Raw genomic sequence first — 27,226 nt, forward strand, 5'->3', positions numbered from 1 at the left:
AAGGTGTGTGAATGGACACAGACAACTAACGCAGAGCAGAGGGAAGGCTACTGGAGCCCGAGAAGGTATCAGGCATCTGAGAAATACCTAAATGGGGTCAGACGAAGTTCTGTGAAAATAATAAAATCTCCACGAATTACAGAAGACTTCTATAAAGCACATATCTTAGTTTTACAGGAGACTTACATTAAAAACAGTGTGTTTCCCTAGGGTAAATGTATAGATATTCATGAAGAGAAAAAGTACTGGAAAGGCACACTAAAATGATAAAAGTGGTGAGTTCTGAAGACAAGAGGGCTGAGAAGTGGAAACATCATTTGGGATTTTTGTCTTAATTATGTGCTTGAACTTAAAAGGACATATTCATGTCATCCCACTTGTAAATTTAAAATAAATACAATTTACAACAAAGAACTAAACCTCTGCCTGACAGTGGACCCCAGAAGGCAAGTCCTACACGAATGCTGAGAAGAGTGTGCAGGCCGCACATCAGGGAGCCAAAGGGCAGCCTGCCCGTAACCGGAGGGACGCTGTGAATGTGTTCCTCATGCTCTGTATGTTCTGCAGCTTATGACGTTCTGACATCTTAAAAATCCCTCCGACGGGGAGCGCCTGCCCTCCCAGGGCTGGTTAATCCCTAAAGACAGCAAGCAAGTTCCTGGGGGTGCGCCTCTCACACCCACGCCAGACACCCCAAGAGAGGCTCATCAAACTCACACACAGACCCCAAGAGAGGCTCTGGCCAAGGATCTCCCCTCACTCCCGCTTCTGCCTCCAGACCTGCACGTGGCGCTCCCGCACGAGGCCCTGCGTGGGGCTGCACGCCCTGCCCTCCTCTCGGGAAAGGCACGTGGTAAAGATCTCCTATGGGTAGAGGCACTGGGCTCGTTCAGACAGGAGGGACACGGGGAAGCTCAGGGTGACAGAGGGGGCTCCAGAGCACACAGCTGCGAGAGTCGACAAGAGGAGGACCGATGATGGGAAGGGCTGAGGAAGCAAACACTGGGCTTAGAGACAAAAGAGATCAGGGCTGGGGGGAGGGGATAATGGGGGGGGTGGATGAGTCAATAACAGCAACGTGTGGCCCCGAGTGAGTGAACACAGGGCTGGCTGAGCGGTCCAGGAAGCTTCAGAAAGTAACTGAGTTACCACAAGACGCAACAGCACGGAACTCCAAACCCCTCTCACACTGCACTGCCTTAAATACCTCGCCTCTGTTCACTTGAAAAAAATACTGTTGACATACATTGTATCCAGTATTCCCCATTTTTGAAGACCAAGAAATATTCCAACTTGTTTATTCCAAAGATGTTATCAATCATTTACTTACGTTTCCAACACTTTCATCTCATGCTTTGCCCAACTGTGAGGCCATGCCGAGAACCGTTTCAGAAGTGGGAGACCTACGCAGTACGGTGATAAAAACGAAACCTAAAAATCACTCCTAAAAATCAAGCGGTATTCAACGATCCCAGAGCACTGCTTTGAGGAAAATGAGTAGTACAAGATACGCTGGCTACTGACCGATTCCCACAGAGGCAGCGCATTTAGTCTGGTCTTTGATTTCCGTGCGGACAGCGTTTGCAAATTCGTCAGGAGTGAGTCTGGTCTCTGCGAGGATTTCAGTGATGTCTACCAGAGCTTCATCACAGCTGACAGCTTCGATGCTATGTGTGTAGCTGCCAACACAGAGCAAAGGCACCGAGTCACAGCCACAGCTTAACATCAAGCAGCCACATGTGGCAAAACAGGCTTTCCTATGGTATCTTTCTTTGACATTTCCTTACAAGACTTAAAATGCTAAAAATATTAGCATTTTAACTGAACTGGCCCAAGCGCCCCTATTTAGTCACTTAACTTTTAACTGCAAAGTTAATCAATGTTTTCTTTTTTTCCATATTAACTACCAAAAATACAACAGAAATGACCATTTCAATTTCCCTATACTGAGAATACCGTTGTAAACCTCTGAATATTTGAAAAGTAGTAAGTGAACTGGAATTGTCACAACATTTAATTTCAAAAATGTTCAAACACGATTTACCAGAATCCTTGAGGAACAGAAAAAATCACGCAAATCAAACAAGCAATTGACAGTCTCCTAAACAAAAACGCCCAGGATACAGTAGGATATGACGGCCAATCACCCAGATGCCTGTCCAGAAGGACACCAGCAACACTCCCTGCACGTGGAAATACTTTGGGTTTTGATTGCTGTTGTTGTTTGGTCATGATCTACTCACACAAAGGACTGTTTCAATTCTCCATAGAAGAGGAAAAGGAAGAGAAGAATCACCATGTGGCTCTGATGCTACTTAAATATGTGGACCACAAGGCCAGCAGAGGCCTCAGGACCAGAAATGGATCTTCAATAATCCACCTGGTAAAGTACCAGGAGGGCCAGGCCTTGCCTCTCACTACACCTTACTGTAGGTTACGAATCAGATTAATTACCATCAACAATCATTTAAGAAGTGAGTGTTTTGTTAGGTTTAACTCCAGAGAGAAATCTGCAAGAGCAGAAGGGTATTCCTGATATGGAAGCTGCTCTGAGGCATGGAGAATATGAAGCAGAGGCAGGATTTCCAAAGGTGGAAGGAGAACAAGGAATGTTTTTCCCCAAACAACAGCCATGTGCCACTAACAATGTCTCCACCCACTAAAATTATATGATAGCGTCCGCCAAACCCCCCGATCTGAGGTGCAGGCTGGTTGCCCGCTCCAGGGCCTCCGTAACCAGAACACGCGGCACCCAGCTCGGCCACCCGCTCCCAGCCCACACGCGGCGCTGCTACTGACCGCAACTTTGGGACAGGACTTGAAAAGCACCCTCTCCACCTGGGAACACTGACATTCCCACATTGGGGTCTTAAGGACAGCTGTGATTGTAACTGGCTCGTCATTCAGCCCTAAGTCCACAGACTGATGCCAGATAACTTCACCTGCCCCTCTGTGCTTCTCTCTCCTGCTAAAGTAAGCTCCTCAAAGGCAGAGCCTGGATCTGACTCCACTCTCACAGGACTGGCAGCATCAACAGTGGTTTGCCCTTGGTAGACACTCCATCAACAGGTGTTCAAAGTAACGCGTAAGAAAGGAGGGAAGAAGTGGAGATAGAGGCAAGAGCCTCCCTCAGAACATCAGCACAGCCCAGGGGTTGGCGGACCCTGGTCTGCTGTCTAGAGACCTGTTTGGGTGAATAAAGACTGACGGGAGCACGGCCGACCCCGCACCTCGTCTGTGACTGCTGCCACCGTCCACGGCAGGGCTGAGCACCTGGGACAACGACCTTACCCGGACTTTTATGGAGAAACTATGCCAACTCCAGCTGTAGAGCATACACGGCCTGACGTCTACTTATCTAAAATTTTGAGTTTTGAATTAACATTCAATATACCTACACTGTAAATATTCTAAAAATTAATCTCTTTCTCTCAAGCCAACTAATCACCCACCTTGAAACTACAGCTGACCCTTGAACAACACCGGTTTGGACTGCACGGACCACGTATGCCTGGATTTTGTCAGCAGTGAACACTGGAGCGCTACGCGATCACCGACACGGAGGCGCCCCGGGCGCAGAGGGCAGCTGCCGCGACACGTGGCCCTCCGCCGCCCAGAGGACAGCACCGCACCACCCCAAGTTGTGCAAGCGCCAGCTGTACTGCTAGAACCTTTTATCAAAACTAACTTTTGGCATCCCTCATGATTTTAGAGGACACAGGGTTTGACAAAGTCTCTACTTGTTAACGTATAGTTCTCATTTGAAACTAAACCATAATTCAAATGTAATAAAAGAGAATAACCCGGTTAAAAACTCCAATCCTTCAGCCGTCTGGTTCCACAGAGGGAAACCTGGAACCGCTGACAAGAAGTCAGGCAGGCACCGAATCAGACTGACATCACCGCCAGGGAGCAGCTGAACAATCCCAGCCGTGCAAACACGTCCCCGAGGCCTGAGCCCTGCTCCGGGAGGTGCTCGTGGGAAGCAGAGGGGCCGTGACACCAGAAGGCAGAGGATCAGGCTCCCGGGAGAGAGGAGCGTCCAGCACAAGTGCCCCCGACAGGCCTGGGGAAACCGTACCCTCTTCACCATTAGGTAGAAGTAGTAAAGGAGCAGACGGGAGCGGGAGCGCAGCACACGACGTACCTGGCCAGCGTCTCATACATCGTTCGCGCAACTTCCTTATACGCGTCAAAATCATAGGGGACAGCCTGAAGGTTGGGACAAAGCTGCTTTGCTTGCCCGAAAAACATTCCATTCCTAATGCCAACTTGTCTAGAGAAAGAACAAAATACAGTGGAGGTTAGACTAGGAATTTTTAAATGCCAAATCAAATATCAAATACTGGTAGTATCTCCCCAAGCCACTGATACACAATTTTCATTTAACTCCATTTTCATGAGGGGTAAAAAAAAAACAGGCATTAAGACAACTTACAGGTTTGTTTTCCCCCAAAAGGAAACTGACAAGACTGTCTGATGCGTGTAAGTGACATGTGCAGATGTGCCCAAGTACGTTATTCAAAGGCCAGGTTTGGCTCCTGCCTCTGTGAAGACGTCTCCTGAGACTCAGACCTCTGGCGCCTGTGCAGAGATGCCAGCACACCACACGCCGGTGATACCACAACCACCGCAGAGCAGGAGCGTGCTGTCAAAACGGTCTGCTTCCCCTCACACGTGGCCCGGTTCGGCCAGGGCTCAATCCCCCGAAGACAAAGAATATAAACAGCAGAACCACACAAAACAGCGCTATGCGACAGACAGACACAGTGTACTCATCCTATTACCACCCAATTCCCAATTGACCAATTCCAAGCTCCTGCGGTGGCTCCACAGTGGCTGAGATGCCAACAGCATTGGACATGGTGGGACATCACTCTGGGCAGGGGCCAGGGTTCCAGAACTTTGAGGGACCTAATTGAAAATGGTAAATTTCAAATCTTTTGCGTGTCTCCACGCCCCACTTACCTGTGGTAATTTGGAGCATTCAGCACAAAACTGTAATTATGGAATTATACATAATGAGTATAATTCCATGTTACTACTATGCAATGAATCGAAAAAAAAATCTTACAGTAAAAACACAAGCAGATAATAATAAGCAGTGTTTCCCCAGATTACATACTCATAGGTGTAAGTACATCAAATGGTTACTTGATACATCTACCCAATAAATATTTACTCAGTGCTCACTCAGTACGGAGGTGTGCCCTGTGGCACAGAGGCCTGTGGCGCCTGCCCATCCCAGACCACCAGTGAGAGCCAAGAAGGAAGAGACTCCGCCAAGCCATTCAGATGAAAGAAATGCAAAAGGACATGCATTTTTAATGTATATAAAAACAATAATAGATCATCAGACGGCAAAGCCCAGAGCAGATGAGAAATATCTAGTAAGAGGGAAAAATGACAGTAAAGGAAGAGATGATTAACAAATGATGGTGAAGAAAACAACGCTTTCATTCATTTAACAAAAGTTTATGTCTCGGGCACTATGTGAGTACAGCGTATCCCATGACATCCATGAGGATGACCTGCGCTGGCCTAGGGGAGGACGGATTCAAGGTGACGGACCTGGTTCGTGAGGCAGGGAAGTGTGTGCAGAGACGTGCACAAACAAGCTCAAACGTCCCAGTAGTGCCAGATACAGAGGTTCAGCATGTAACAAAGCTTAAGCTTACATATTAAAGCTAAGTATTCATTTTTAAAGGAATGTCTTACATAATTCCTGTAAGCACAATACTCTTATATTTACAATAAATTCGTTTTCAAATTGTTCACTTACACAAAAGATTTCAGGGACATATTACTTATTAGAAAAATGTAATACATCAACTTATGTACTCACGCATACCTACACCTCACAGAGAAATGTTTAGGAATCACTAGACACTGTAAGGAAGTTATGAACAAAAAAAGGGTAAACCTCAGAGGCTTCCCATAACTAAGGGAAGCAAAAGACCTTGAGTTGGTGGTTGGGAAATTAGACTTGTTTCATATAAAATAAATGAGTAGGAATTCCCTGGCGGTCCAGTGGTTAGGACTCATCACTCTCACTGCCAAGGGCCCGGGTTCAATCCCTGGTTGGGGAACTAAGATCCCACAAGTCATGCGGCACAGACAAAAAAATAAAATAAAATAAGATAAATAAATAAAATAAAATAAAATAAGATAAATGAGTAAAGACAATTACAAAACAGCTTGAAATAACTTCACTACAGTGACATTTATTCCTCTCAAATGAAGTCCCAGGCGGCAAAGACTACCAGTACTTCATAAGCTGCAGAAACAGTTTACTCCCAGGTTTAAAGTGAAGGCAGCACACTCCTTCTTCCACGTGCTATATGCTCAGACAACGGTATTTGGTGTTGCATTAGACAACATTAAAAAAAAGTAACCAGTAAATCACTGTCACTGTCAATTCAATACAGCAAAGGACATCCATACCACTAATTAAGGACTGTAAAGTGGCCTTACAAAAGCACGTGAAAACAGAGGTTTAGAAATGATTTGCTCTTAAAAATTTATGATTCTAGGGTATTTGTATATCATTACCTATCTGTCTACATTATTCACCTTCTAACTTACTATGTATAAAGCTGGTTCTCTATGGTAAGTATGAGCACATATTCTGACCTACATATACGCATTCTACCTTCCTGACGTCTACCGTCTCATGTTCACGTCCCATCCTTTGCTGACCCCATTATTATAAAGTCTGTGTCTTCTGAAAACTCACCAGTGCCTAAAGGTGGGATGACCGCGCCCACAATACAGTCCCCACGCCAAGCCCAGAAACATTTCTGTGATCCAACTGTGAATATACTTATTTAAAAAAAAACCTTCTCACTTAAGGAAAATATAACTATTACATATAGCCACCAAAAAAAAAGGGTATTCAAGAGACCTTCATTAGGAATAGCCTTCTAGAAAATGAAAAATTACAATTAAAGGACAAAAACCCCATTGCTGTGGGTTTCATGTTTTTCTTCGCCAACTAAAACAAATTCATTTTCATCACTTTCTGCATCTCCTTAAAATAAACATTTGCCCTCTAAGCGACACTCAAATGGCTTGCTACACAGCATTTGGCCCTCATATATCGTCACCCCAATTATTCTGTAACACATTCAGCTTGACAATAGCCATCTGTGGTACAATACAAAGGCACCATCCAAACACCAACAGAGGCCCGGACCCCAGACATATCTGTGGCTACTGGACTCGAAAGCCACCAGGAGCTGGCAATGCTTCTAACTTTGAGGTGGCCTTGGTGCTCACTCTCCAGCCAGCGTCTAACCTGGGCCGCCGGGAGAGAAGGGAGATCCTGCGGAGGCAGTACAGAAAGGCGGTGCTTCCGTTTCACCAACAGCAAAATCCAAAGACTGAGCATGTGTTTCTGGGTTTCATCACACCCTCCAGATACAGGACACGATGCCCAGTCATCATAAGCACGTTGTCTGTAACTCAGCAGGGGGAAAAGACTAGCCTACTGAGCACAGCGTAAAATCAGCTCTAAACTGCCTGTGCTAATAAAAACATAATAATGCAAAATGTATTTAGATCTGACATATCTCTTTCATTAAAGTAAGGTTCAATTCCTTGGCTACATTATCAACTAACAATGAAAAAGATTAAAACATAATTCTGTCAGTGAGAAAGGCAAAGTTAGTTCAGGAGTAAAAGTCTGACAAGTCATAAACAGAAAATAATTTAAAATAATTTACGGACTTCCCTGGTGGCACAGTGGTTAAGAATCCGCCTGCTAATGCAGGGGACAAGGGTTCGAGGCCTGGTCCGGGAAGATCCCACATGCCACGGAGCAACTAAGCCTGTGCGCCACAACTACTGAGCCTGCACTCCAGAGCCCACGAGCCACAACTACTGAATTCAGCCCACGCGCCTAGAGCCTTGCTCTGCAACAAGAGAAGCCACTGCAATGAAAAGCCCGTGCACCACAACAAAGAAAAGCCCCCACTTGCCGCCACTAGAGAAAGCCTGCACACAGCAACAAAGACCCAACACAGCCAAAAGTAAATAAATTTATATAAAAAATTTTTTGTAATTATGCATGTTTGAATATAATCCTTTTTTCTTAAATATCCTTTTTATAAAATAACAGGCAAGATTTAAGCAAACTACTCTGGTTAGATGATGTTGCGTTGAGATACTTTTTGTTCAGACTGGACTTGCTTGAATAACCCCAACTTTAAATCAAGACTGTAAAATGTTATATATATCAAGTCGTTGTATGCGGTTAATGTTACATGTCCATTATATCTCAATTTTTTAAAAGTATGGATGACTGGGCTTCCCTGGTGGCGCAGTGGTTGGGAGTCCGCCTGCAGATGCAGGGGACGCGGATTCGTGCCCTGGGCCGGGAGGATCCCACGTGCCGCGGAGCGGCTGGGCCCATGAGCCATGGCCACTGGGCCTGCGCGTCCGGAGCCTGTGCTCCGCAACGGGAGAGGCCACAACAGTGAGAGGCCCGCATACCGCAGAAAAAAAAAAAAAGTATGAATGACTAAGCCATAAAGACACTATCTAAAAAAAAAAAGGCTGAAAAATGTAGCTGATGTGACTTGACTCTATTTCTATAATTAGTAAATACTTTAACACTTGCCAACAATGTGTAAATAAATGCTTGCTGTGCTATAAAGGTAAAAATGTTTGTGTTCAGTTATCAAGAAAGAAAAAATAAAGAATACTCTTTTAAATTAATCACTTCAGGGGGCTTCCCTGGTGGCGAAGCAGTTGAGAGTCCGCCTGCCGATGCAGGGGACACGGGTTCGTGCCCCGGTCCAGGAAGATCCCACATGCCGCGGAGCGGCTGGGCCTGTGAGCCATGGCAGCTGAGCCTGCGCGTCCGGAGCCTGTGCTCCGCAACGGGAGAGGCCACAACAGTGAGAGGCCCGCGTACCGCAAAAAAAAAAAAAAAAAAAAAAAAAAAAAAAAAAAAAATCACTTCATTATTACTCCATTTTTACAGCTATAATAATCGAGTTTTAAAAAACGATTAATTTTTTTAAAGTATGAGGAACATATTATATGTCTGTTTCTTCTAGTACTGAAACAGCTGGTTGTAATTAGGATTAGTGATAACAGGTTGACAACACTGCAACTTTAAGTGAGGAGATGATTAGTCATGCCATTATGGAACTGTTTAGTTATAACTTAACAGGCAATCAAGTTTCAACATAACTTTAAAAAAAAATACTATTAGGAGGTTTAAATAACAAGGGATTTTTCCCGGTGCTAAAAGGGAACGATCAGAGTAGATGACATTAAGGCCCTCTCCTATTCAAAAATATCTAATTCTTTAACTCTATACTTCAAGAGACAATGGTTTAAAAATGACAATGTCCAGCTTCTTTTGGTTTCCACCATAGGACCCACTGGCTCATCAGGACACTAAGGTATTTATTTAAAGTTATCTAGCATTTGTGAAGGGAAAGAAAAGGAAACTGAAGGGATTAAGGCTAGAAAGATTTCTTTCCATAACATGTTTCTAACATTTAAGTCATAAGCTTGACCAGCATGTCTAAATCCACTTCAAAAGATTATATTAAAATGATTAAGTAAATTAATTATTCATTAAGTATTACAACACCCTTAATTTCTACATACCTGGCTTCATAACTACAAGATGCGATTTCAGCCTTTGACAAAACAGAATCAATTCCATTTGTTTGTGCGGAATCTTGGTTCTCCCACATTGATGAATCTGGTATTTCTGCTTTAAAAATAAAATTTAATGATTGTGAGTTAAAAACTGATTTTCCTTAACTTGCATTCAAGAAATTTGTTTACCAGTCCTTTCATATTAAATGTTCAATAAATTCCAAATATAGTTCTCTCCATTGACATTTATCCCCTTATTTAATAAAAGAAAATCTATAACTCTAAAATGGTTTGCCTCCAGTATAGTCTTCACCAGCAGTCAGACATAAACTCAAAATAAATCGAAAGAGTTGTTTTAACAATCGTTTTAAAAAACATATACCAAAAGATAAGTATAAAATATCCCTTTAAGTCTGTTGAGATGGACAAGGATGAAAAGTGATCAGGAAGATAAACCCCCTCCTACAGCCTCAAAAGGATGACACAGCTCTCTGGAATGGGAAACAGTTAGTGGGAAATATAGTAAATTTCTCTGAATGTTCTTAAAAACTATCTGCAAAACTTAAAGCTAATTAACATTTTCAACAAACATCAAATTCCTACAAGTCATTTGATCAAAAAATAATTTAAAAGGTCATATACCATAAGAAGTTCCATCCTAAATCTAAGCTTTTTCTTTTGAAAACACATCAGGTAAAAGAGCTTCACAGTATTATCCCCCCTTTCAGGAAATTCTACTTTTGAATTAACAATGCATGTGCAATTAAAAACATTCAAGTGAGATGAGACTATCAATTGCTTTATAGACTACAACTCTAGCCTAAACAGTAGAGCTCACACGTAAGTCTTAATATCCAAACCAAATTTACAGATTCACGCAAGAATATTAAGGCACTCAGTCTAGAAAGCCTACAGACTGCACATCACGTAACGTCACTAGCAAGTGAGAAACAGATTAAAACACAACTTCAGTTATGTCTCTTGGGATACTACTGACCTCCAAGAAGAATATGCTTTAAAAACATCTATTCTCAGTCATAGTTCTACTATTCTGAACAAACAATCAGTAAAATAAGACTAAGATAGCACTTCGGCTAATTCTAGACAAATCTATTTAGAGTACAGTGTAACAACACGTAACTAACAAACCCAGCATTTATCTATTTCTTTCAGAGACATAAGGTTCCACAAAAAAATCAGCCAAGTAAAGCACCAGCAGGTAAACATGGCAGAGTGTCTGGCTTTACAAGCTGTAACAACTCTTCCTGGTTTGACCTCAGTAATCATCATCTTTCACCCAACTATGAAACCCACACAAGCAATTCTGGATTCTGGCACCCATACATACGAAGTATAAGTGCAAATCAAACTCTGAGGATTGGCATATCAATGGGGTCAAATTCCACTTGCATCCAAAATAAAATCAGCGGAGTATACAATCTGAGCCATGATTTCTGATACATTGTGACTAACAGAAGCTGTCCTAGGACAAATTAAAGACAGAACACAGAGCAGACAGCCCAGTGTTCTGAAGGGTTTTTGGAAGGCTAAATATCAGCTTTAATAGTCCATTATTCTAAGCTGAAAATCTGTAAGAATTTTGGGGCTGTCAGTATCACAGTTCAACAGGGGCTGCTACTAAACCAAAAAAGAAGAGCTGAAGCCTGAACAGCCAAAACCAGCTGCCTTTCAAAGGTGCACCCGTGAGTTATGCCTTGTGAGTTATGGGGAATTAGGTGACTTATATTCAAAGGGCTAAACAACCTAAGAACTTCTTTTGAAAATCATGGAAAAGTCATGCTTGTGGTGAGAACAGTGTCTGTGGTCCCTGCTCCCAACGCCCTGCCTGGGGTGGCACCTCGTGTTCTCTCCTCTGGGTGGGCTGACCTGGTCCACAGCGCGGCAGGGTGCGTGGTCCCTCCACGAGCGGAGTGAGTTGCTTCATGGGAGATTCAGGGAAATGCAGGGACACACTGTCCTCACTGGAGGGCAAAGTAGAGAACTGCTCATCAAAACTCGACAAACTAGACGGGCACATGGAGAATGTGGAGGAACGGTTGGAGAAATCAGAGGCCAGGACCCAAGTCTGTGAAAAAGAAATCGCTGAGAATAAATCTATGACTAACACGATTTTTAAAACTGTCGTTCTTTAGAATGAGCACTGAAGTTGTTGGAAGGGATAGGAGACGTCTGCATTCTGGAATTCAGGAAGGGAGAAAAGCCCCCAACCATGAAATTCTGAGTATAAACGGATTCCAAATTCAAGATCGTCAATGAGAAGGCTCGCTGCTAAGTACTGCTCAGGAAGCAGCTGCCAAAGAAGCCAGGGATGGAGAGCCCTGGTTACACCGGTCTGATTAGACAAAGAGTCTCTGAATATGACAAGTAAGAAACTAAGTTGCGATAACGGGCTAAAGATGCTATTTGTTCTAATACTTTGCCTAGACGTACAATCCTACTGTACAGAAGGCAAAGATTCTAATTCCTAAACTGATCCTCAATATTTTAAAATTTGGTGTCATATCTAATAATAGGAGCCAGAGAAAGAAAGATCAGAGAATAACAAGGAAAGAGGAACAAAAGCATGGAAAAAACAAGTTCCAAGTATAAGCCTAGCTGCAACCAAACTTTGTAACAGAGGACAATCTATTCATGTGATATGTAGCAAATATTTTGGTAAGATCCTAATGGGTCAAAAGGCTTAGGACGTACATTAAAGTGAATGATACCAAGTTAAAGAAAGAGTATAAAATACAAAGTATCATATTCACTTTTTCTAGTGACAGGAAAATCTATTTTTGACAGTTTTCAACGGCAAGTGAAATTTCAATACTTTTCCTAATATTTACCTTCTGGTTTACCACTCACACTTAGAGGCAGAGGGAATGTGAGTTATAAAAGGTCATTACAATGTTATGAAAACCCAGTGGCTACACTGATGAACACAATTAAGTAACCAATGCCAGAGTTCTGTTTATAAACTGTTTATGGTCAGATCATTTGTGATGCGAGGAAAAGACGTAAGAGGACCAGCTCTCTGCTGCTCTAAGGAATGTGTACATGTAGACTGTAAAGTAAGGACACGTGTGCAAACACAAGATTCCACCCATGGGAGGAGCTCTGAGCACCGAGTAACGAGAGATGCTATGAACGGTATACACAGGGTATTATCCTTCCCTCTTTAATGTTCATCCAATACTTTACTGAGTGCCCAATGCGTGACAAGTACTGTGCATTCCCTTAAGCTACTTATTTGTTTTCCAGAATTTTAGATTTCATCTTTAAAATAATACCACACAGAAAAGACAAAAAGAAAAACCAACCTGCCACAAAACCAAACTTCTAATACTTAAGAAACTACCCATATTGTCAAATACCATAATATAACTAAATCTCAACAAGCTCAGTATTTCCTAACCTCAACACCTACTCACTTCACACAAAACACTAGAATCCTAAAAATTCTCTTAAAAGATTTAATGACCGGGAAAAGCTTTAGGAAATCTGCAGAATACAGGTACACATGAAGCATAAAGATGTATCTATAATTATTTCCCTTTGTACCTACAGCGTGTAAACAGATGACCACAACCAGCAAGAGGAATGTAATCCCGGAAGGTTCGCAGAGATGCCCACCGGCTTTCCTTTTGTCTTAATTTCATTAAGAGCATTTCTAAAATAAGCCCAAAGTTTTATAATTGAAAACCTGAGACCTGAAATAACTGGGACAAAATTTAACTGCATGCCTTCCATTCTACTGCATATCTAATTTCTATTTCCGGATTAACATTTTTTTTAAAAACTAATTTTAAAAAATTCTGGCTTTCCAGACATCCATGAGGAAACTGATCAATGCCAAATAATTTCACTTCTAAGCAAATATTTCTCAGGGAATTTAATGGGGGAGGTGGGGAGAAACATGAAAATCTTAACAGCACTGTGATTAGTATAATTTATGATTTTTGTTTATTAATAGCCAAAATTAAGAGAAGCAAGAAAAAAGTTTCTCATATGAAATAGGTTCAACAAAGATATGGGGAATGACTGCTGGCATTTATCTTCTTATTCCAGTAAATTAAAGCCTTACTGTTTCTCACTCCACTGGCTCATCACATCTTCAGCAACACAAACTTTAGTGCCCTTACTGAGATCCGTGACCAACTTTCAAGTTGGAGAGGCTTCCACAGAACGATGTCCATGATTTTCATCCCCAATCTAAATTTATACAAAGCAAACTAATCACACCTTTTAAAACATTCTTCACTCTTTCCCAGGAAAGTAGCGTTTCCCAGGAAAGCGTAACTATAAACCACCCATTTGTACTGCTTTCGGATTTTGCTTTAAGATGTCACTGACACCCTTAAAACCCTTGAATGAAAAAGCTAATTACTTCAACTCTGCTTTTAACTCTGTAACAACGATACCAAAGCAAAATCCAGAAGTCTTCAACAGGAGCACTCTGACTTCAAAGAGGGCTCATTATCTGTACCTGCTTTGCCTGTCAGGATTTTATTCTGGTACCACTGCCACTCCAACTGGGGGTTAGCACCAGGGCGCAGAGGTGCCCTGCCACTGCCTCTGTTGCTTGTGACGGCCACCGGCCTTCCTGTAAGGAAAGAAAAAAAGCTAAGTACAGGAACACTGACAATCAAGAAATATGACATCCCTCTTTAGCTTTAACTTAGGCATTAATCCCTAAAAGAGCCAAAATCTTTGAAGTTATGCAAAACTCATCTATTGATAAGTTTCTCTGTACCCCCCCAAAAGTAAACTATTTATGACAATTTTGATGCATTTATTCAACTTAAAAGCAACACTATCACAGCTTTATATGGTTTTTGTCTGGTTTCTTACAGTAGAAAACAGGCAACTCAGATCCTAGATTTATACTGGCAGGGTGGGGAGAGAAAGAAAAACTAACTGTATCTAGATTTTTAATATTTCTGGTATCAGAAAAGTAAGGTAACATCTAAACTAATCTTCATTTTTACAGCAAGAAAAAAAACTAATTAAATGTATATGTAGAGGAATCACAATCTGACTTACTATATAATCAAAGGTGAGTATATATAGTCCCGAAATTTTTGGTTTAGTTATAATATCTTTCATGCATCGTTTCCTTATATGTGTTTGTGTTAACTTACAAGATAACTCTAACTGTGTAAAGCAACAGCATGGATAATCCATGTGTATATATATATACAAGCACATATTTCACTGAATGCATTTGTTGTGAGGACAAAAAAAAAAAGCACTAAAAAGTCACTCATGGGCTAAAATCAACTCTTTACAGTCTAAACACTTCTATCAGAGCTGAAGCAGCAACTGCCCGTGATAAAAATAAAGCCCTAGTATTAACCCCGGCAGTTTCTACGCTCTCCTTAAGGGAAAAATTCACTCTCAGAAGATAGTACTAATAGCTATCTCTTTTGGGCACAGAACTCTCAAAAATCGAGAATAAATATTTTCAAAAGTATTGACTAGGTCACAAATACCTAAAATTTCCATTAAAACAAAGACTGCACAGATGACAACATATTTGAGCAATATTCAATAATACAAAATTATCCTACAACCAAAAAGTGGGAACGTTCCCTAGCATCAGGACAGTTAATAAAGTTACTCATTCAAGAGAAAGCATAGTGACCCAAGTTGCAAAGACATATGCTACCATAAAATCTCCATTTATTGACAAAGTAATAATAAATATAGATAAAAATATAGAAAATGCCCAAAGCAGGTCCCTATCTACATTAGTCTTAGATGTTCAGCTGAAGAGGAATATTCTTCCCTAAAGGCCTGGTCTCTACAGGGAGGAAACAACTTTTCTAATTTCCCTCTTTCTTGATAATGGAGTCCAGAAAATTTGGAAGTAGGAATTGATTTTGCCAAGGAAAATTAGAATAAATATTTCTTAAAGAATACTTTGTGACCCCATAGAATAAATGTTTATAACAGTATATCAGTTTTCTTAATACATAAACAAGAATACAGACCTTTGAGATCTGGTCTATTTCGTATACCCACTGATACAAAGAAGCAATCCATATCAACATGCATTATACAGCTCTGATGTCTGGGTGAACTCAATACTGACATATTTCCTAGAAGGAAAAACAGAATGTTCAAACCCCAAACTAGTTTTTAATATTTTAAAAAAATCAGGTCTAGTTAATTTTAGAATTACATTTTTAAATGCTTACAAGCAGAATAAAGTTTTTTAAAAAATACAGATTCCATAATAGATTACTTCTATCACCTCAAGAGAAATCAAATTTCAGTTTCTTTGGCTCTAGAAATAATTCAGAGGTACAAATTTAGTTTCCAAACAGAATTTAAAATCAATTGTGAAGACATCATGTTTTCCTAGTCTATATTCTAACAAGTCTCTAATTAAAAGTCTGTCTAAATGCTTATCTCCAAGTTACTTCTGTGGGCTGAATGGTTTATAAACATGTATAAAGATGTTTTCATATATTTAGTTCCAGAGACCTAAGTCACTTTAGATGATTACTATTCTATGCAGTAACAACATTCCTTGGTAAGACAGCAGTAAAAACTGCTACTGTTATTGACTGCTCTGTAAGTAGGTGTCAGGCACTGTTTTCAGAGGTTTACATGTATTAATTTATTTAAATTCTCACTACAACACTATGAGAGAAGTAAGCTTATTATCCCCATTTTGCAGATTAATAACTTGAGTCATACAGCCAGTAAGAGGCTGAGCTGGAATTCAATCCCAGGCAGTCTAATTTCAGAGCCCCATAAGCCACCACACTTGTAAAAAGTGATGACCTCATAAAGGAATTTTCCTCTGCTAGATTTAAGAATAACAGTACTGAGGTTAATCTTCATAACAGGCTTCCAAAAACTTACATTTACTCCCCAAAATGTTGAGACAACTCCATTTACCAAATTGTGATTGTGAAAGAGTTTACCTTGTTCTCACTAGGTGCAGGGCACCGGACCTTTGTTCCTATTATCTGCCTGTACTATCACTTGTGTGCCGACAGGAAACTGAGACTCAGAGAGGTGAACTCACATGCTCTGCATCGTAAGAGTGGCAGAGGCAGGATGTGGACTCAGGCTATTACCTAACTCCAAAGCCAGGGACTTCCTTGCTACCCTCTATATTCCCTCGAGAAATCATTTATAAAATAAATCTTAACAATTATAAGTCTGCTGTATAAAAGTATTATACACACATAATGTAAACAACTCAAAAATAATGGTTTTAAAGATTCAAGTCATACAGAATGCAAATACTAAAAGCCTACTGAATGCTTTCATACAATATAAAAATCTCTCGTCTTATTCCCATTCATAGAACTGATCCATAATAGCTCTTTGAAGCTTTCAAAATTAAACGACCTTTAGGTAACAAGGCCAAGGCATGATAAAAGGACAATCTAATACCTATAACATTATTTTGAAATATCTCATAAATAACAAAAAGCATTTGGAATACATCAAACAGAGCAAAACATAACAGAAAAAACCCACATGGAGAGGTTCTACCACACTGTGAGAGAACCATGAGCTTCTCTCTGCACCTCAGTTTCCACAGCCATAAATTAAAGGGTAATGCTAGATAATCTCTGAGATCCCGCCCCAGGGGGAGCCCATGTAATCCATAAAAAGCAACTAAAACCTCAAGCCAGATACCAATTTATAATGACAGGCACAGAAATACAGCCTGTTATTGTTGGTTTTGTTTGGTTTTGATGACAAGAAAACTATTTAAAAAACAAAATACAATTAACCAACCTACTTATATGTGAAAATACTTAATCTCACTAAAAGCTTACCACTATAATTATAATAGCTATTATGTCAAAGTTATTTAATTATTGATAAATCATTATGATGTAAGCTTTTAAATATTAACAGTTACTCTTACCAAACCAATTCATTCTTACAGGAGTTTAAGCACTGAATATAAAATACGTTATATTTTACAGTTCAAAACTTCAACAACTGATAAGGTCTACAGGAAGAATGAATGCTCAGAATCCCAACCTCATTACTATTTAAATTACCTAGAAATGTTCACTTAGCCACACTCAAATCTTATTTTGTAGAAAATTTTTAGTAAGAAAGCTTTCTATCATCTGTTACACTCACTGTTACTTACATAACCTGCTATTCCCAAAGACTTCCATGTTACAAGACCTTAGTACTGACCAGAATACCAGTGACAGATGAAGAACAAAATGATCAAGCATGATTGTTTCTTAAGAAAACGATTTTAGTAAGTATCTACCTGGGTCAGTTACAACAAATGCAGACCTGCCTGCTTTCATTTTTTTTAACTTTTCCCTTCCTGGAAAGATACCACTACTTTGTCTCTGCAGGGTACTGACAAACTCAGTCAACTCGCACTTCCACGTGGAAATGTGGTGCAGTCTCGAGCGCGAGTAGAAGTCCGAGATGAAGTGGCAGGGTCTGGGTGGCACAGAGGGTGCCGCCTCGCTCGGTGAAGGGACGGAAGAAGTGCTCTTTGTGCTTGAAGGCCCCTGAGCAGTGCAGTGGTGAGCACCATTGACTCGAGTGCTGCTGTGCAAAGGTGACAGGGAGAAGGAATTAGTTCTGTGCGGATTCCGCAGAGCATCTGTGCTTCTGGTGCTTTGCTGGGACTGTTGCACAGCGCAGTCTCTGGAGCCGCCGCCGCTCCTCTCGGCTGCTTCCTCCTCATGGGCAGGGTCGGGGGACAGGCTGCTGGCAACACCGCTGCCCCTGGGCACCAGGCAGTCCTGTGTCTTTAAGGCACCATTAGAGCTATGAGTGTGTCCGTTGCAAACGGCACTGCCATCTCCGGGATGCGGAATTCCGTTCTGTTTCCTTCCTGGGAAGAAGGGCTCCGGCTCCACAAAACCCAAGTCATTATCTGCATCTCCTTCATTCCAACTGTTCACTCCATTGACTCTGACTTCATTTTCCGTCTCAATCTTCTTAATTATGTGATTTCTGGGGCAGGAAAAAAAAATCTGTTTAAATGAATAATGTCTGACTTCAGGCTAAAACAATTTTCCATTTAAACACTGTCTTAGTGGTACACACTTTAATATTCCCTCCACCAAGTCTGAATGATTAAGTCACACATTTTTTTCATTATTGCTCTTCTAATAAAAGATAATTCTTTGCTAAACTGAAGGAGCAAGGTAACCACGAAAATTCTAGCACATTAACAGCCTATCAGGTTTTTGGTTTTTTTTAAATTTCAGACACTCACAGAGAAGAAAATAGAATAGGATCTTTTTCAGACTGAAGAAAAATCCAAGAAACTGTTTTCAATTATTTTTCCCACTATAAATTAACTGTAATCTGTAAGCTTTAAATACCCAGTTTGTAGCACAGTGTCCGGCATTTACTAGGCAGTCAGTAAGTATTTGCTAAATTAATACAATATGAATAATTCCCGTAAAAATGGGTAAGAAACCTTATTTGAATTCTTATTCCTATTTTTACTTTCAGTTTTATGTAAGGCACTGTTCAACACACTAAATCCAATACTGCTACAATCCTGAGGCTCGTTACTTTCCCCCAGGAAATGACTGACAGACTATATTCACTAATCCATTAATAGGGTCAAACTGTTGCACAAGTAGATAAAAAGTAAAAAAAGTCAGGTCAATGTGTATGGTTAATTCAAAAAAATTCATACCTAGAAAAATGAGGATGTTCGCCCTACTGACAAGGGAATTAGCATTTCATTTCTAAGAACAGCATTATTTAGATGCCAGGGTGGTAGGTCCATGGCAATCTGGACCAAGTGTCCTGATGACAGGTTTATAAATGCAGTAACTATGACAAATGTTATGTTAAATTCACATCCTGGCTCTTCTAGATGTCTGCTTGGTAATGCTCTGTAATAAAGACAACGTTCATTTGCATTCAAAAGAATCACTAAGTAACAAAAATCTGAATTACAAAGCAGTAATTCATTCTACTTAGAAAAGTCCACAGCATTAGTCCAATCACAGTTCAGGCTCCACATGAGGGTGCCACATGCAGCACCAAGGCATAGGTGAGATGACCACGGCAGTACCAGGTTTAATCTAAAGTTCCTGCTCCTAATACCAACTGGGTATATTAGTCATGACAGCCTAACTGCACAGAAAACCACGCATGAGCTGGATGCGAAACAGCACCACCCATTTCTGGGTTGGCTCTGGCTCTGGCTCTGGCTGACCATCTCATAGAATCTGACAGCCAAATCTGAGTAGGTCCTATCCTCACAGACGACCCCACCAGTGAAAGAGGAAAAGATGACCAACGGGAAACGATTAAGAGAGGAAGGAAAGAAAACCTCATTTGATATATGTCAGAGAAAGTCTGGCCCTTGAGATAGAGAGCAAGGGAGCAAAAAGTCACATAAAGGAATTTCAAAGAAATTTATAAAATGCACTGAACATGCCAAAAATAAAGAACACAGAAAGCAACAAAAGTGAAGTCAGAAAAGTCTTAAATCTAGTTTTCTATGTCATAAATATTAAGGTTTTTTTTACTAGCAACACATGCAACAGAAATGCACACATTGGCAAGAAAACATACTGCTCATACCCATTCTTTCTGCACTACGGTGTTTTCAGCCCAGACAAACGGACATTTATAAAGTAGCTGTACTAGAAATATATTACGAGTGGATATACATTTACTAGGCAACAGCATAAATGGATCAATAATTTAAATCTAATAGGTAAATTCTTCCTAAGATCAACACAAAGAAGAGTTTCAAAAAAACACACACATATGTATTTTCTTTTATTAGTGAAGTAAGAAAAAAATGAAGTTGTATATTCAGAAGCTTTTCTGATATTACTTGTACACCTTGATGGTACTAAAAAAACAAAATTAAATGTTTTAGGTAACATGAAAAACAACTGAATACACTTATAAGTGAACCTATAAGTTAAAGAACAAATGACAACAAAACTACAGAAGGTAGTGACACTGGATCATCCCAAGTTAATTAGACTCCTGGTCTTTTGGAAAAAATATTATCAAACTCCCAAAGCAAACAATTTAATAAATAAGGGGAAGGCTAATGATGATGAACCATGATAATGAACTACTACCTGATACACAAGTTAAGGCAACACACCAATTAACTGTGAAGCCAATTTACCCAGGATTACTGCAATTAAAGCTTAAGTCAAAATATTTTAAAAAATCAGACACATGGAATAAAGTCTAGATTCACCTCTAACTCTATAACCTTGAGGGTCATCAACTAAATTTTAATTGATATAAAATATTTACCTATTTAGAATTGTTACTGATCTAGAATTTTCCAAAAATAACCTAGAAGTGTTAACATTTTCATTACCCGTCTTTCTATGCAGTAGCACACAGCGAAACTGTAGCTGGAGTAGTTAGTTCAGTTTTCGAGAAAGCAATATTCTATGGCAAATTACTTGTGTCAAGAATAATTACTGCCATGAAAATCCATGGAACATTTTACTGCTAATAATTTAAGATCCATTGGTTTAACATGGGAATCTAATGACAGTGGAAAAGCTTTCTTGTTTACATTTTATTTATGAAACTGTCATGATAAAAATAATTTTTAGGTAAGACACGCACCCCTGTACTTCAACAGGATTAATATAGATGAATAGCCAGTTTTTATATTTGTTTCTATCTTCAGCAGAGCAGGGGCCATTCTCACTGCTAAAAACCAGCTGTGTAGTCTCCCCAACCTAGACAAACTTACACCCTGTCGTTGAGCTGTTTGGTGACGCTGCTGGGACCTGGTACAGGGTCCTCAGGTTTGCACACAGGATTAAAGTTGAGACCTTTCTGCGTGGAGGATTGCTTGCTGTACAGCTGATACGGAATGTAGGACAGGAGTCGTCCGGCTTTGATGCTAGAATAAAAAAGTAACACCAATTTAAGAGTTTAATACTTGGGGAAAAGGAGCTTCACAAAAAATCAATGTTCTCAGTGACAGGAATATTTCACCAACAATAGGCCATCTCTTTTTCTAGTTTATTCCTTCTCCCTTTGTTTTAGTGGTCCTAAGACAATCTTCCTTATTAAACACTTAAGAATGAGACCTTCTGCCCATGAAAAGGCACATCTGAAATTTTAAAAACTAGTAGCCAACCATCTCATGTTGAGGAAAAGAAAATAGACTATAGAGTACGAGGAGAAAAACTTCAAGCACAGAGCTGGACTAGTGGATACTGTAATCGTCATGACTTTAATATTTAACCACAATCCTTCCCCCCCCCCCAAATTCACACAGAATCATCAAGATCTCCTCAAATCCTATCTCACATATTAAATTTTTCCAGAATAAGGGAACTGGATGAGGATTCCCAAGATTCATGTTAGGTCTATTAAATGTGAAAAACTGTAAAATAAAAGGACAAAATAAAGAATCTCAACTTTAAGATTAACAAGTAATTTATACTATCTTATGTGTGTAAGAGCGACAGAGACAAGGCCACTTGAAGACAGAACTCTGAGAGGGCAGAAGCTATCATATATATCTATATATCGTCTTCCAAATGCTCACTATATGTGCATCAAACACCACCTGTAAAAACGAGGGGAACGGCAGTATTATAATACTAGATTAACTGACACTTCCCAATGCCTATTATACTTCAGAACTAAAACTGATTTGATTAAACTGAGTTTTGCTTTCTAATAAACTGAGTTACACATACGGTTACTGTATCTTTAAAAATAGCATTTTCAATTCAAATTTTAAAACAGCCAACTAATATGCTTAGGCTAACATCCAAATTTTAAAACAGGCTCCTTAAGTATCAGGAAATATTTCAAAGCACATGTGTGGCTTTAAACCTAAAATATATATTAAGAAAGCCATCCTTTAATTATTTAGAAGAAAAATAATACAGTAAAATACTTTTCTTATTATCTGACAAATCCAAGAGTTTTGACATTTTTATTTTCTCAAAGCACACTCCACAGAACTTAAAAAAAATGACTGAATTGGCTTAAAACAAACAAAACCAATTTAAAATATTAAGTCAACAATTATGAATACAGAAAAACATACTGATGATATACCCTAAAAATGAAACTATACCATATTATAGACTATGTCCTTTATGTAATTATATCAATATACAATCCCACCTAAACTGCCTTCAGCTTTAGGTGGAATTACTAAATATGCTAAACTACTAATTTATGACAGTTGATAACATACTAGTGACAACACACTTCAATTTTCATTTATCTAAATAAATTTACCATCAGGCTAAAAGTTAGTTTTATCAAGATTACAGATTACATTCAAATACTAGAATTAAAATCCTAAAATTAGACCATCTATTACCTTATTTTTTAAAAAATTTTTTATTGGAGTGCAGTTGATTTACATACAATGTTGTGTTAGTTTCAGGTGTACAGCACAGTGAATTTTACTTTATTCTTTTATCAAACTAACTTCACTTCCTTTAGCAACTGGTCTTAACTGCCTGGCTACGGACCTTTGTCTTCTTATTTATTACCTATCTTGCCTGCTCTCCCACCCTCAGAAGCAGAGGGACTTAGCCCTAACCTTAGCCTTCTGCCTCCTTCATGACACACAGCACAGCTGTAAGTAAGGGGTAAGTGGAGACTGAAACTGTGCTCAATATGCCAGCTGCACAGCTGAAGTAAGACCAACGTGCAATGAAGCCAGGACACGCCCCATTATCATGCTGGCTTCCCCCATCCTACTGACAGCTTGCTGGGTGACCCAGACACTACAGGTGCTCTCTGTGGTCTAAACTGACCGTACATGACTCCTAACAACAGCCATGTCACCGAGCAGAACTTAAGGCTTACAAAACTAAGTCTGTGGAGACTGATATACAATAAGAGCCAATTTAAATACTGCAGGTCTCTAATCAGACATCCTCAGAGATGCCCAGTAAAAGAAACTAAAGCCCAGTGCGCTACAGAAACGTTAGACAAAAAATTCTTTTAATTTCAAGCCCAAACCACTATACATCTGTGTATATTCTTAATTATCCCTGATTATCCATTTATCCATCTACAGATATATGAAGAGAAACATTATCTGATGGTATTTTTTTTTTTTTTTTTTTTTTTGCGGTACGCGGGCCTCTCACCGTTGTGGCCTCTCCCTCTGTGGAGCACAGGCTCCGGACACGCAGGCTCAGCAGCCATGGCTCACGGGCCCAGCCGCTCCGCAGCATGTGGGATCCTCCCGGACCGGGGCACGAACCCGCGTCCCCTGCATCGGCAGGCGGACTCTCAACCACTGCACCACCAGGGAAGCCCCTGATGGTATATTTTTAACAGATCTTCATTTACAAAGTCTCTCAGGGATTCATTTCTAACATTTTCTAATTTCACTGCTTATCCTAAGCACAAAGGAGCTGTATTCATATTTTCTACCATTCTTCTTACAAAAAAAAAAAAAAACCAACAGAGCCAAACATCAAAACCCATATTTCAAAACCAAATGGAGCTTCACTTTACCAAAAGATATAACTACATGGTTTCTTTATATACTGAGCTTTCTTCCCATGTACACTGAAAATAGATTCTGATATATATGAAAGAGCTTACATTCTATACAATGTATCAGGCACATACTCATTGCATGTGAGATATTCACTTACTTTGAGGAGTTTTAACTCTTGGTTTGTCATATACCCCCAGTAAAGTTATCTACAGCAGAACTTTGTTCTTCAAATCATTTCCTATTTCCTATGCTGAAAATGAATTTACACTGCCAGTTATAACCAGAGTCTGGGAGATTTTGCAAAAATTAAGATACAAGAAAAATCACTACATTTCTATTCCAAACTTTTTATTATAACTGTAGCAACAGCATCTTCTTTAGATGAAGCAATTCTGCACATCAAATGTTTGTATGGTTCCAGTCAACATCCCAGTCGTTCTCTATTAGAAAAACCATATCTGACACTGTATACCCATGTGCCCATCCATTCACGCACCTATCCTTCTTCCTCATTCAAAAGTGGATTTAAGGCAAGAAAGGATCTAACTATGTGCTAAGGACAAACTGAGCTGTTTTTGCCTATTATTCTACCATTAAGCAAACATTATTCTTTACGCATTCAAAATTAAAATTCCCTTTGCCACCACCTCTCCCATTACCCAAACTTTCCAACCACTCACCAAGATCCCACAAGCTCAGAAAAGGAAATAACAGCTATGAACATATGTATGTAACTTTTTGCCCTTCATCCTTCAGGGTCCAGATTGCTTTTTAATTTTTACTACAGATACTGAGAGAGTTAAGCTATTCATATTCATTCTTTAGCTCCTGAAGACCAAGACTCTATTTTCTAATAAATATTACCTACAACAAGTCATGGGGTGGCGGGGAGACTGAAATGTGTACTGGTTAGTTGGCCAAGTAAAAATAATTTGAGAAGAATTCTGTAGTGCTGTGAGAGAAAAAAGTAAACGACTCAAGATTAATTTTTTTAAGTCAAATCTATACCGGAAACTAGAATCACACACATTTTCTACGAAGAATAAACTGAGGCAAGACACAAAAATAACATAAGGGGAATGAAAAAAATCATTAGATAAAATTGCAACCAACTTTTGAGTTGAATAAGCACTCTAATATTGACCCTGAGTGTAATTAGAAACAAAGTTTCAGTCCATAGGAAGTATGAGATCTTCAGAGCATCACAAGCATGTGACAAACGTGCTAACATTACAGGTGGGAGCTTAGGAAGAAAGGACACACTGACTAGGAGCCAGTTACCCCCCACGAGAAGACCCGAGTTGGCAACAACTGGACCCTCTCATCTCACAGCAGAGCCCGTGAGAATCCAACCACAGGAGGCAGGTTCCCACGCCACAGAAGACTCAGCACAAAATGAACGAGAACAAGATGGACTTGGAATAACTCAGGACCATGTTTTCAACTGTGCTCGGGCCTGATGAGGCAGTGAGGTGAACCACAGCAGCTTCTATAACTACTTCACACTTCAAATTTCAATGTAAAATTGTCTGAAGAAAAGGATTAAGAGAAAAATTTGAAAATCACTAACTTATACTATACTGTACTATATACAAACATAAGATTTACAAAGCAAAGCCTTCAGTAACATAATCTCAGACCTTAAACTAACGCACACAGGCTTCCCATTAAAGGACTCCCCTGCCTCTCGGAAGTCATGACCCCATAATCATGCCTATATTACCTCGAGTTTAATGGCACCTACACAGACACCAGGGAATTCTAATCAAAGCAAAGTAATCATCCTGCACACTTATAAGTGGTAGTCACTTTTCAAACTGCTCAAACTAAAAACAGGAAAACTAATTATAGAAGAGAATATCATACATCATCCATTAAACGGCTAATGTTCAAATTTTTAAGTATAATAAAATCTCATTAAAACACTGCTGAGAAGGAGAAAAGATGAACAAGACTGGGATTAGAGTGTGAAAGAAAACAGCACTGCGATTTAACGTGGAGGAGCCCATGCTTATGACATCGTAGACACAAGGCATTTATTTCATATATTAGGGTACAGCCCAGACTGAACCATTTCCACATAGGCCAACTCACCTATAACAACTTAATTAAATGGCAAAGAGCAGACCCAAATACAAGTCAGAAAATCTGGGTTCTGAATTCTGTCATTCTTAGGCAAATCAGTTAACCGTATTAGCCCTGCCTTCTCATATATAACATAAAGCAAATAAGCCACATAACCATGATTCCAAAGTCACTTCGGTTATTTAAAAACAGATAATTAAGCCTGACTTCAAAGTAAAATAAAATCCATTAAGGTGTATTTTATAACTTGTAACTGTCTCAGGTGCATTTTCTATTGTATTATCTCTCTAGCAGCATTCAGCACAAAAAAAGAAGAATAGGTATAAAGAAACAGCTGCAATGAAGACCACCATTTTCTAAGCAAGTCAAGTCCCACCCAGCAAGAGCTCTTTTCACCACCACTTTCCTTACCCATGGATCTCCCCCACCCCCTCCAAAGCCAAAGTAATATCCCCAGATCAAAATTCTTGCCCTGGCACAATGAACGGATTGTCTTTAAGTGACAACACACAGTTAAACTCTGGAATGATACTAACTTCTTATATCGAAAACGTCACAATTTATTTTTAAGAAGACACACAGCTAAAAGCTAGGTTCATTAATCCTATATAATGAATGGATAGTGGCTGGGTCCTGGGAACATAGCACAAAGATGTTCTAGGGATGGACCTTCAACTTAATCTGCCAAGGCTTAAAAAACCCTAATCTATAAGAATATTTGGCTTTCCGGAAGACAAATGCACTTTTGACCTTTTGGAATTTATTTTCTGATACTCAGTGATGTTTATAGAATAAAAATAAAATAACAGTAGCTTCTTACATATTATGCCTCTGCAAAGCACAAGGCATTGTGCTAGGTAGTTTGCACAAATTATTTCTAGTTGTCACACAACCATAGTGGGTAGACAGCAGCCTTCTGTCTGAGGAAGAAGGTTTACAAATGAGGAAACAAGGTTCAGAATGGCTGCGTAGCTATTCCCATTACACAAGATCACAGGGACCCTGAATTGCTGAGTTGGGATGTGAACCCAGGTATGTCTCCAGAGCCCAAGCACAGCCTTTCCACTA

General features: G+C 39.8%; 1 protein-coding gene across 2 annotated transcripts in view; it reads right to left on the bottom strand.

Moving 5' to 3' along the window:
* Positions 1-27,226, bottom strand: part of REV1 (REV1 DNA directed polymerase) — a gene marked incomplete at its 5' end in the record, with an annotated part of 61,194 nt that overhangs the window by 18,266 nt on the left and 15,702 nt on the right. The window contains 7 exons of one of the 2 annotated variants that reach the window (XM_079720778.1): positions 1,525-1,679; positions 4,148-4,276; positions 9,625-9,733; positions 14,108-14,220; positions 15,611-15,722; positions 17,882-18,585; positions 21,335-21,487. In XM_079720778.1, coding sequence (XP_079576904.1) covers positions 1,525-1,679; positions 4,148-4,276; positions 9,625-9,733; positions 14,108-14,220; positions 15,611-15,722; positions 17,882-18,585; positions 21,335-21,487 — 1,475 coding nt within the window. The remainder of the gene's footprint in view (positions 1-1,524; positions 1,680-4,147; positions 4,277-9,624; positions 9,734-14,107; positions 14,221-15,610; positions 15,723-17,881; positions 18,586-21,334; positions 21,488-27,226) is intronic. The other variant, XM_079720777.1, reaches the window with a different exon arrangement.

The sequence above is a fragment of the Hyperoodon ampullatus genome, assembly GCF_949752795.1.
Source record: "Hyperoodon ampullatus genome assembly, chromosome: 15".
Taxonomy (NCBI): Eukaryota; Metazoa; Chordata; class Mammalia; order Artiodactyla; family Ziphiidae; genus Hyperoodon; species Hyperoodon ampullatus.